The 11938-nt window shown below is 60.5% G+C and overlaps 1 protein-coding gene across 6 annotated transcripts in view; it reads right to left on the bottom strand.

The window, feature by feature from the left end:
• Positions 1–11932, bottom strand: part of MACROD1 (MACRO domain containing 1) — a 185577-nt gene extending 173645 nt beyond the window's left edge. For all 6 annotated transcript variants that reach the window (XR_001515181.1, XM_015569083.1, XM_006771632.2 and 3 more), the window contains exons 1-3: positions 11862–11932; positions 2128–2229; positions 1430–1546 (exon numbers count right to left, since the gene is read on the bottom strand). Coding sequence is in view for 5 of the 6 variants with exons in the window: in XM_015569083.1 (XP_015424569.1) it covers positions 1430–1546; positions 2128–2229; positions 11862–11913 (271 nt within the window). In the remaining variant the exon portion in view is untranslated. The remainder of the gene's footprint in view (positions 1–1429; positions 1547–2127; positions 2230–11861) is intronic.
• Between the last annotated feature and the right edge of the window lie 6 nt (positions 11933–11938).

Here is an 11938-nt window from a genome sequence, read left to right as displayed (position 1 = left end):
CATCTGTATCCCACCGACGCCCTGCCTGGGTCCTCCCACCCTCCCTCCCGGCCCCCCAACCACCCACTCAGCCGCTAAGGAGCTGATAAGATGCCCCACTTTCCCTTCCGGCCATTCTGCTGCTCAGCATGGAAAGTGCCAGCAGGGTGCCTCCCACACCCTGGCCAGCGACTGAAAGGGGGGGCGGGCACTGGGCAGGGCAGCCTCCTGGGCCTGTGGGACTGTCCCCTCAGCCACAGCCCCAGGGCGTGGTCCTCCTGCCCCCAGCCAACCCCTCCTGGGTCGAGGCAGCAAGAACGCCCCTCTCCTCGGGGCTGCCGTGACATCTGCCAGCCCAGCTTGGCGAGTCTTAGCTCCATGGCTCCCCAGATGGACTCACAGACCTCGTGGCCACCCTAGGGGCCCAGGGAAATGAGCAAAAACAGCAAAAGGAACTCGGAGGTGACCCAGGCTGCTGCTGCGCGGAGTCAGAACTCGTGTGCCTCGTCACCTGTGTACCGAGACCGGCAATGTGGGGGCAGGAACACCGTGGGACTGCACAGTCCTGCCGACATCAAGAAGGGGTCACACAGAATGAGACCGCTGCCAGAAACGCAACCCAGACCACAAACAAGCAGGCCCCGGGCAGCCTCGTCACTTAGCCAGTCAGCACTGGCACTACCATGCCCCAGAATCCTTCGACGACCCACTCCCTGGCCAGCCTGGCATCAGACACAAGCCCAAGGGTGAGAGGAAGGAGACTGGAGATGCTTCTGGGGGTGCCGGAGACTGCAGGGTCTCCCTGTGAGCCCGCCCAGGTCCCCAGACCTCGCTCTCAGAAAGGGGCTCCCTGCTGTGACGTCCTGCGAGCGAGGGAGTGAGGGGTGGGTGAACCACCCGCACACCTGGACGTGACCGCCCCTTGACACCTGCTCTGACCTTGGCCAGACAGCCACTGCCTGGGAGAGCAGCCACCTTCCTCCCCGCTCTAGAGGGACAGACAGCAGACTCCCCGACTCATCACAATAAACTGCCACGCCAGCAAGTCACCACGGGAAGCTGAGCCTGGGGCACCGGGCCTCTGCCCCCACCCTTCCTCCGTGAGCTGCCCGCCTACTCCAGGTCTGACAGTGAGGGGCGGGCAGGGGAGGAAGGAAGCGGTGGTCAGGGCATCCGCCTTCCTGGAAAGGCTGCCCGCAGCCCGGCGCAATTCCAGCCAGGCTCTCTCTTCCCGGCCGCTAATGGGTCTCGGAGCCGTGAGGCAGCGCAGCCAAGGCGCCCCGACACAGAGGTCAGGGCTTCAAGAGAACAGGCATCCACTCAGCCGACACTCCGGCCACCCGGGCCTCGCTGGAGCCCGGTGGTGTCCCCGTGCGGGGCCCAGCAGACCAGAGCGAAGGTGACCGGCCGCCAGGTCTCTGGCTCGGGCCAGCCAGGAGCCGCCACTCACCGGCGTTGACGATGGCGTCCACCTCCAGCTTGGTGATGTCGCCGCGGAACAGGGAGATCTTCTCGTTGAGGTGCTTGTCCTTTTTGTACTTGGGCTCCTCCACCTTCACGGTCAGCCCTGGAACAAGCAGAGGCTGAGAGAGCCCGTCACTGCAGAGTGACCGCCAGTGCCCACAGGCCGGGCGCCCGAACAGCGCCCTCCACCTCTGGAGGCAGCTGGTCCGGGGGGACTGAAATCCCTGGTGATGGCAGCCCTCGACTAAGCGCCTACTATGTGCAGCACACATCCAGTCTTGAATCTTTATAGCAATGTTGTGCAGTATTAGCAGCGCCCTCCCCATTTCACAGATGTGGAATTGCGGCCCAGGTGGGTTAAGTGACTTGCCCAGGTTACCAGTTACCAGGGCTACCATGTGCGGGGCCTGGGCGCTCACCGGCACACGCCCCGCAAGCCACGCCACCGCAGCCACAAATCCTGGCTCAACAGCCAGGTGATGGTGGATCTGGGCACAGCCTCCTAAGGATGTCATGGGGATAAAAACCAAACCCGCCTCAGGCCGTGCTACTAATTAAATGAGGTGACGCATGCACAGTGCCCTGCACACGGCAAGCACTCAGCACCCGCGGCTGCCACTCTTCCTGGCCTCGTCCGGAAGGTTCTCCGAGGTGCGGTCGCAGGGGCCACCCCCGCAGGCCTACCTTTCGCCGTCTCCTTCCAGGTGGGGACCTTCTTCAGCCGGATGAAGTCCTGGCAGAAGTAGTGCTCCTCCCGCTGCTTGTCACTCAGGCCCTTCAGAAACGCTGCGGGGCGGGGCGGGGTGGGCAGGAAGGACAGTCAAGGCCGGCAGGGCAGTGGCAGACGGGGGGCCTCCCCACCCCCACGGTCTCGGGACTCTCGCCTCCCGCTGCTTGTCACTCAGGCCCTTCAGAAACGCTGCGGGGCGGGGCGGGGTGGGCAGGAAGGACAGTCAAGGCCGGCAGGGCGGTGGCAGACGGGGGGCTTCCCCACCCCCACCCCCACGGTCTCGGGACTCTCACCACGTCCAGGATGAAAACCAGCCCTGGGAGTCCATTCCTCCCACAGGCTCCACCTGGGCGTTCGGGTCTGGAGGCCCCTGGGACACCCTGCCCTGCCCTCTTTGTTCAGGAGGGGAAACTGAGGCCCCGGGAGGCGAGCACAGCCCTCCAGCAAACAGACCAGAGTTCAGAAATCAACTCAGCCACTTTCCAGCTGCGCCCACAGCTCTAGGCCCCTCATTTCTTCATGTACACAGTGGGGATTAAGACACCTCTTGCAGAGTAATTTCAAGCTTACACATGCTCAGGCCAAGCAGGTTGGTGACAATGAATCAATTATATTATCAGTCAGTTACATCATCCATTGATTACATTATCAGTCCATTATATGATCAATCAGTTACGTGATCAATCAGTTACATCAGCGGGTCACATTACCGATCAGTTACATGATCCATCAGACACCATCATCGTCATTAGGTGTAGGCTCAGGACACCGGGAGCCAAGCAGCCTGCTGCCCGTTACAGCAGCCCCCCAGTACATGAGAGCTCCCCCCACCCCACAGGTGCCTGCTGGGTCGCCCAGGCCAGCTCCCCTGGAGAGGCACCAGGCAGAGGAGCCCAGACGAGCCCAGAGGAGCCCTCAGAAGCCTGAGCCCTGGTCCAGGCTCCTGGCTTGTGAGCGCCCCCTGCTGGCCTGAGCCCACGCGGTACCCAGGTGCTCAGCCCGGCCTCACTGCCCTGACCACACACTCTCCAGCTGGAGCAGTCTCCCCTGACCATGGGGAGGTTGGGGGACAATAACCAGCAAAGGTCACAGACAAGGGACTCCAAAAGCACCAGAAAGTGTGCAGAGGTGGGAGGGCCTTAGAGCAGTGGTGGGAGAGAAGGGGGTGCCCCCCGAGCCTTCTGGGGAGATGGCTGCAAGGGGCAGGTATTCAAGAGACAGGTTGGCCCCTGGGGTGCCTGCCCTTTTCCTGCTAAAGTCACTAGGCGCCTCCAAGCCTCAGCTCCTCACGGACGCAGGCCCCCAGGTCGTGGCCCGGCTCAACTCTAAGGCGGGGCGATTATAAAAGGCTCCTAGCACCCGTGGCTCAAACCAGAACCCCACTTTCTGGCAGCCACGCCGCACCCTTCCACAGACACCTACGAAGTGCAGGTACTGAACCTGGTGCTGAGGATACAACAGCCAACAAGGCAGACGTGGCCCTGGCCCTGGAGAACCCACAATCCGGCCCAGGAGACAGGCCGACCAGGCTCAGAACCAGCAAGCCGTCCAGGCGGGCGGGGAAGGCGCTGGGGGCTGGCACAGGGAACCGGACCCAGCCCAGGGGACCTGGGAGACTCCGAGAGGAGAGGGAGGCGGCCAGGACGGGAAGGGGTTCCCGGGCAGGAGCATATTCAGGGGCGTGGGCTCGATCCCCAATGTGGGGCGTGCAGTTGGGAGCCGATCACTTATTCTCTCTCATCAATGTTTCTCTCTCTCTGCTCTCTCCCTTCCTCTCTAGGAAATCAAGAAAAATATATTTTAAAAAAATACTTTGCAGAGGTCTCCTCAGTGTGTCACTACCGACCATGAAATAGACTTAAACTAGTGGTATTTGGGACGCATTCAGGGCAGGACTTGATATTTCGGCATTAGCCGTCTTTAGTGATGTCACTCTGCCATGGATAAGTAATTTTATGGTTGGGGTTCATCACAACATGAGGAAATGTATTAAAAGGTCGCGGCATTAGGAAGGTTGAGAACCGCTGAAATAAACTCTTGACCTCCCCCTGGTGGCCTGTCTTCCCACGCATCCAGGTGCTGCTTCAGAAGGGGGTGCCCTCTTCCATCTCCCCTCTCCCAAGCCTCCCCCACTCGCCCTATCAACATTTAGTCCTCCCTTTCAGTCACTGGGCGTGAAGGCCACCTGGCTCACCTTCCGGAGGACTAGCTCCGGCAGCTCCCCCTCCACACCCTCTGCTGTTCCATCTTTTAAAACAAAGCCCTCCCTCGACCCCACATTCCACGCCCCACAGCTGTGGCGTTTCTCTGCCCCCCTCCTCCACTGTCTACACTTCCTCCCTCCCATGCTCCTCCGACCAGGACGGTCTGGCCCCACCTCTCCATCCAGGCCAAGGTCAGAGACACCACGGGCCACGGGGCCCAGTGCAGTGGCCCTTCCTGTCCTCCCTTGTTCACTCGGCACCTCCAGCCCCTTCGTCCCCATCAGGAAGCCCCTTCCCTGGACCCCGCCTGGCTCGCTGGCCCCCCTCTCAGTACCTTCTCCCTCCGCCTTCATCCACACCCCCCCCAGTCTTCACAGCGATGCCTCGCAGTCAGACCTTCTTTATGCTCGCAATCCCAGGGCCGCACCTCCAGCCCCTCAGCATCTTCTGAGCTGTCAGACTTATCCCCACAGTCCCCCCGAAACCAAGCCTTCTGCTCACCCTGCCAGGGCCGAGCCTCCCTTGTCACTCCCTAGACCCCTCCAAGCCCCCAACTCCCAGCGACTCCCCGTGTCCACCCAATCGACTCCCCGTGTCCACCCAATCGTCGGTTCCTCACACAGCAGCCCAGGGAGCTTAGGAACATGTCGGCAGCCATCGCTCTACTTAAAGCTCATTTCAAAATCCGCGTCCTCACCATGGCCAAGTAGCAGGCCTGCCTCTCCCTGGCCTCCCCCCGTGCGGCCCTCCCCGTACAGGTCCTTCTGCCCCTGCACCTCGGCCAGGCAGCCAAGCAGGTCACCTCTGCGCTCCTCCACAGCCAGGCTGTGCCCTGCCTCAGGGCCTTTGAACCGGCTGTGCCCGCGCCTGGCCTTCCTCCTCCCTGCCTACCCGCCCCCCGAGAGCAGCCTTCCCTGACTCCCTTCACTCCTCACTTGACCTTAGCCACACTGGATCTGTCCTGTTTACGCCGGATCCCCGCCACCTGGCACCGTGCATGGCACGTGTGAATGCCGTGGGCTGAATCAGTGAGCGAGCGAGCTGAGACCTGGAGGTGGAGGACAGGTTTTCTAAGAGAACAGTCTTCGGGGCAGAGGGAACCGCATGTACCAAAGCCCTGAGGTAGGAGGGAGCCTGTGGGCGGAGACACGGGGAGGGATCTGGAACGGCTGGGCTGGAAACAAAGGCTCCCACGAGAGGCAGAGGGGGCGCTGGGCAGGCCAGCCCGGCCAGGCCGCTGCTGTGGTCCTTCCTGCTCCTCGTCCCACAGGCTGGGGCTCGCCACGCCCAGCGTCACGTTCACAGGCGGCACCGGCTTCTCTGCGCCTCAGTTTTCTCGTCTCTAGAACAGGGACACGCCAGCCCTCCTGGAGCCTGGGCTGGCTGCGCCTGAGCAGCTGGCGGCGAAAGCGCTGAGTCAGCGGTAAAATGCAGCACGCACCTCGGGGACAAGCACTCCCGCCTGGAGGGGTAAGACTCAAGGGAGCAAAACAAAACAAGACACAATTCGGGGGGATTTTTTTTCAACTTGGGGCACAGTGAGTAGAGGAGCTTTTTAAATTATCTGGGTCCCCATATTTGTCACCTTGCACAACTGTGACCAAAGACATCCCCCCTCTGAGGCCTTGGCCCCGCCCACGTGCGGGACTCCCAGCCGGCTGCACCCGGGGCCAGAGTCAATGCACCTGCTGTGACATGGAGACTGGGCAGCAGGGACCCAGACCGAGCCCACCGAGCCCACAGGCCCCGGGAGCTGAGGCCCTCAGTCTGGGTGTCCGGAGGTGGCTCAGGTCCCCTAGCCAACACCATCTGGCAGATGCCAGCACCCGCCTTTACAGAAGAAGCAGAGAAGCCTTGCCCAGCCACGGGCAGGCCTGGGCAGGATGCGGCCCAGCGCTCACTCTCTCCTGCCCCATCCCGCGCACCCCCACCCATGGCCTGAGTGACCATGGCCTGCACAGCCCCTCTCCAGCCAAGTCCAAAAGACCCCCCCCACACACTTTCTCAGAGACAACAGAGGAAGACAACCAGAGCTCCCAGCTCTGCCACCAGCGCTGGGCGCCAACCTTGGGGACACATGTCGGCCTGTCCCTCCAGCCCATGGTCCCCAAGCACGCACCCCTCGAGGTCAGCATGGGGGCACCCTGTCCTCAACCCCAGGTCTCGGCCGGGCTGATCGGAGGAGCTACACACACTGGTCTCTGACTCCCGAGGGAGGAGAAGACAACAGCGATTCTCACCCAGTGTCCTGGTCACCCCCACTTCCCGCCGGTGGCACCCAGGCCCGCCTCATGCGCCCCGGGAGAAGCGGGGCCCTTCGGCTGGACACGTGCCCCACACATTTATAACATCGTCCATCTCCTTTTGCCCGAAAGACAGATGCAGACTTAAAGCACAGTGAGTTTTATTTTTCTGATAAGAGATGTACAACACAGGTTTTAATTTTCTTTCTGTTTTGGAGGCGAGCGCATTTCACAGCTCAGTGAGACAGGTGCTGTAGAAAGGTGTTTGCAGTAAATTTTGATGGGGAGGCCTGACCCCAGACAAAGCTTCTGAGCTGGAGGAAGCAGGCTGCGCCAGAGCCATAAAGTGCAGCAGGCGAGCGGGAATTCAATGATGTGTTTTAAGAAGTCTTTGTGGCGCCCTGCAAGTCGCCGTTCAGAAAGGGGAGGGCAGGCCGGCGCGGAGGGGGCTCCTCTTCCGGAGAAGGCAGGTGGGCAGGGCTGGTAATGCCGGGGCCGGGCTCTGCGAACAGGGCAGCAGGGCCATTCATCACCCGGGCTCACGGCCCCCAGCAGCGGGGTCTTGTCAAAGCTCGAAGCCCCGTGGAGCTTTCCTGCCCCTCGCCTCCCCCGCACCTGGGATGTGCCAAGGCGACTTCCTCCGAAGACAGAGGGGAGAAGGCCCCCCACCCCCAGGTGTGCCTGGAAAACGTCCCAGCTCAGCAGTCGAATCAGATAAACCCTCTACTCTGGACGCGGCGCCACAGGAGGGACCGAGCCCCACCCGCCCCGCACAGCGCGCAGCTGGAACGCGAGTGCTTTCTTGAGCCCCCGGGGAGAAGAAACAGGACTCGGGACGTGCGGGTCAAGCTCCAGCCTCTGGCCACACGGCAGGGACAGGTGTCCTCCAGCTCAGCGTCTCCATGGCCAGAGCACAGCAGAGAGGAGACAAGCCCCGGGGGGCGGGGGGGCCGCTGGGGACCCTCCGTGCACCGTGTGGGCCGCTGTGTATACATGGTTCTGATGTCATCCCAGTGCAGCCTACAAAACCTGCAAGTCAGGTGTTGTTGGTCCTATTTCACAGATGAGGAAACTGAGGCTCGGGAAGCATGGGAGCAGGTGCTGGGGTGGCCCAGGTCTGATGTCACCAATGCCCGTTATCTTTCGCACACAGCTCTGCCCCCACTGCAGTCAGGAGGCCCCTCTCCTGGGGGCGGGGCCCTCCCGTGGTGACAGTCCCCAGATGCCCTCTGTGCCTGACCTTGAGTCCCTTCACACCCAACTGCCTCCCAGCACATCTGTTCCTACAATTTTCCGAGGAACAGGCACCACCTGAGGGGATCAGGAGGGGATTCATTTAGAGATAGTAACTCTGGCCAATGTCGTCAGATACTGCAGAGGTCTCCCCAAAAGACTGAACGTCTCCCCCTCAGGAAGACCCAGCCCGATGCTCCTCACTTACCTAGAGGGAGAATGGGCCCTGGGAAGCGGGCAGTTCCCTTGAGGGTAGAGAAGAGGAATCCCCAGAGCGAGGCAGAGCCGGCCACCTGTCCAGAGGACGCACTGGGCCATGCGTGGGGCTGGGCATCCTGCACGCGGCCCCAAGCAGGCAGGTAACGCTGCACAGACTGCAACCCGGAACAAGCGCCAGGGACGGGGCTCCTTGGTGGGTCGGTCCCCCAGGGGAAGCTTGCCCAGCCTGCCCCGGGCAGGGGGCTCGGCTTCCAAAATCATCCCACCAGCTCCCCAGTTAGAGAACGTGCGCTGCTGAACGAACCTAAGACTACAACTTGGCTTCCACATGGCTTCCCCACAGGGGCACCCGGGTTTCCACACCTCCTGCCATAATTCCCCACCTTGAGCCATACATCAACCTTCTGACCTATACATCAGTATCTTGTGAGTTTGGTTACTGTACACCAGGCTTTTTTAACTGCTTTTATTTTTTAAAAAATAGTTTATTGACTTTTAGAGAGAAAGGAAGGGAGGAAACATTGATATGAGAGCAAAACATTGATTGGCTGCCTCCTGCACGCCACCTACAGGGGATCGATCCGCAACCCAGGCATGTGCCCTGACAGGGAATCAAACCGGCAAACTTTTGGTACACAGGACGATGCCCAACCAACTGAGCCACACTGCCCAGGGCTGTGCACCACTCTTTAAGAGAGGGCCATCTCAGGCACAGATGGGCATTTGGAGGCCTGTGTAGGTATGTCCCCAAGAGAAGAGAGAACACATGTCCATCAAAGACATGTACGAGAATACTCAACACAGCTTCATTCCCAACACTGGCAACCCAGATGCCCATCAACAGGAGGACGGGCACTAACTGTGGTACATCCAGACCACGGAGCATCACACAGCGTGAAAAAAGCCAACTGTTGACACACCACTAATGAGGACGAATCGCAGATATGAAGTAACAGGCGCTGGCACACTGTATGCCTCTGTGCATATGAAGGTCAAGAGACTAAACCAGTGGTTCTCAACCTTCCTAATGCTGCAGCCCTTTAATACAGTTCCTCATGTTGTGGTGACCCCCAAATCCATTGTTACAAATTGAACATAATCAAAGCATAGTGATTAATCACAAAAACAATATGTAATTATGTATGTGTTTTCCGATGGTCTTAGGCAACCCCTGTGAAAGGGACGTTCGACAGGCAAAGGGGTCGCAACGCACAGGTTGAGAACCACTGGACTAAACGAACCGATAGAAGAATAACTAGCTTTAACCGGTATTGATTGGAAAAGGTCTCAAAGGAACCTTCTGGGGTGATGGCAATGTTCTACCTATCGATCAGCATGAGGGGCACAGCTGGATACAGGTATGCAGGCGCTGACGGTACAATGAAGGTCTGTGTACTTGGTCTACGTCACTGCAGCTCTGCCCCGTGGGGTCTTCAAGGACCAACGCTGGGACCCCAACCAGAGGCAGGTCCAGCTGAGGCAGCACCCCCAGTGTGGTGGTCTTAAACACAGGCCCCTAATTCTTTGATCCTCTTCCCTTCCAAAGGGGGACCCTAATTTCCCTCCCTTGGAATGTGGGCTGGACTCCATGACTTGACCTACGCCCTGGGATGAGGCAGAAGACATGCTGCTCAACTTGGAAAAGCAGGTCACGAGGAGGCACTGTGGCTTCTGGCTTCCGGCTGGGTCTCCTCTCGCTCCCCGTCTTGGATCACCTGCTCTGGGGGAAGCCGGCTGCCATGTTGTAGGGACACTCAGGCAGCTCTGTGGAGGCCCCATGGTGAAGAACTGAGGCCTCTAGCCAACAGCCATTTCCTGTGAGTGAGCCACCTGGGGACGGCTCACTCCAGGCCTCAGCAAGTCGCCAGGCCTCCCGAGAACCCTGAGCCAGAGCCACCCAGCTAAGCCACTCCCACGCCCTGACCATCAGAGAGGGAGATGCTTGCTGTTGAAGCCACTCACTGGTTACGCAGTAACAGGTACTAAAACACATGGAGGTCTCTGTGCTGCCATCTGACACCTGCTGGGGACTTGACACCTGGTGCTGGGGTACCTGGGACCAACTGCCCTCCTCCCATGCCCCGGACAGGGCACTGGAGCTCAGGCAGCCCCATCTGCTATAGTTTCTGACCTTTACCTGGCACTGTCCCATTGGATGACCAAATTCTCTACCAGTTTCCTCCCCGCAAAGTAGAAGCTCCGTGAGGACAGGGCCCTCCCTGTCTCACTCGTGGCTCCATCCCCAGCACCAAACAGTGCTGCACATAGCACTCAGTAAAAGTGGACTGCCTGAAGGAGTGGACATCCCAGCAGAGGGACAGAGACACCGTAGGGCCCCGGGAATCCCTAGCCTGTCAGCTTCATGAGATCTGGAAGTTTACAGGGGCACCAAGGAATGGGTGGTGGTAGGGAGCTGGATCCTAAAAACTGAGGCAGATCTGAGCCTGGTGCCTGGGCCCCTGGCCTCCCTAGCTCCTTCCTACCATCCTGGGTACCGTTACTGTCCCCTGACAGAGGAGAAGCCAGGCTCCCTGTGGGACAGTCCCCTGCCGGGGGACTTTGCCAGCCCCCTGCTCCCTGCCCTGATCGGTGTTCTGGGGCCAGCGCTGAGGACATAGAAGCACTCGTTGTGCTCACAGAGCACAGTCAAGTGCTTTCTGCGGGCGCTTTAAGATCCCAGCGCAGGCCAAGCGATTCCTGATGGGGGTAAATCATCTCAAACTCTACCTCCAATCCGGAGAGGACGCCCTCCCTATACCCCCAACCATGGCCGCCCAAGGCCTGCCTTCTCAGCCTCATTGGCCAAAACCCTCCACGGGCGGGCGCAGCCAATGAGCTGCGTTCCCTGCCCTTTTGAAAGGGGATCCAGCGGGCAATGGCCACCAGGGCCCAGGGAGCAGACCCTGAAGGGCAGGGGCAGCTGGAACTGGCATCTGGGCTATTTGGGGCTCTGCAGGTCAGGCTGCCTCCCTTCCTGGCTCTGTGCGGGAGGGGGGCGGGGACGGGGGCAGAGTCCAGCTCTGGGACTCCTGCCCGTCCTGTGGGGGTGATGTCGCAGTCCTCACAGACACAATGCCCCATCTCTGCCCTGCTCCCCAGTCACTCTGCTCTGTGTCCCCAGGAATGGGACAGGGACTGTTAACAAGTGGCAGGAGGCCAGGGATGAGGGCGAAAGGGCACCAGACCACGTGCCAAGAGAGGCAGGACTGACAGGGGAGGAGGTGGAGGGGGGACAGGCCTGCCCAGGGAAGCCACTCCTTGGAGTTATCTGATCCCACCAGGTGGGACACCAGTGGAGGGCGCTCCCCTCAGCCCATTCCCTGCCATTGTGCCCAACACGCCGCCACTTGAGGAGCCACACTATGCAAAACACGGGGAGCTCGGGAACCTGAGGTCAGCTCTGCCACCAGCTCCCAAGTGACCTTGGGCTATTCCGCTCAAGCACTGGGCCTCAGTTTCCCTCCTGCACAACGGAGCAAGGTGGTAGGTCCTGGAGGATCTCTGCGGGGACCTCTGGGGGTGCCGTGACCCATTCCAGTGGGGTTCGGCCACCTTCTTCGCTCCGCTCCTGACAGGGGACCTGGACCCGGTGGGGGTGAACTGGTTTGTGGGGCTGGGAACGCGGGGGGTGGGTGGAGGCGTGGTTGGGAACTGGGGAGTCCTGACCACGGTATAGGGGGCCTCCAACTTCCACCGGTCTCAGGAGGAAGAGTTGCTGGTGGGGTGCCGTCCAGCCGCGGAAGCCCACGTGGGGCGGCCCTCGCCCGAGTCCCCTCTGCTCACACTTACATTTTGCCTCCTTCCAGTCGGTGGAGGTGTTCAGGTCCACCTTCGCCGCCATGGCCAGGGGCGCCCAAGTGCGTACC

The sequence above is a fragment of the Myotis davidii genome, unplaced genomic scaffold (genome assembly GCF_000327345.1).
Source record: "Myotis davidii unplaced genomic scaffold, ASM32734v1 scaffold425, whole genome shotgun sequence".
Taxonomy (NCBI): domain Eukaryota; kingdom Metazoa; phylum Chordata; class Mammalia; order Chiroptera; family Vespertilionidae; genus Myotis; species Myotis davidii.
Note: the sequence above shows the minus strand (reverse complement) of the source record. Positions and strands in the feature narration are given on the sequence as shown.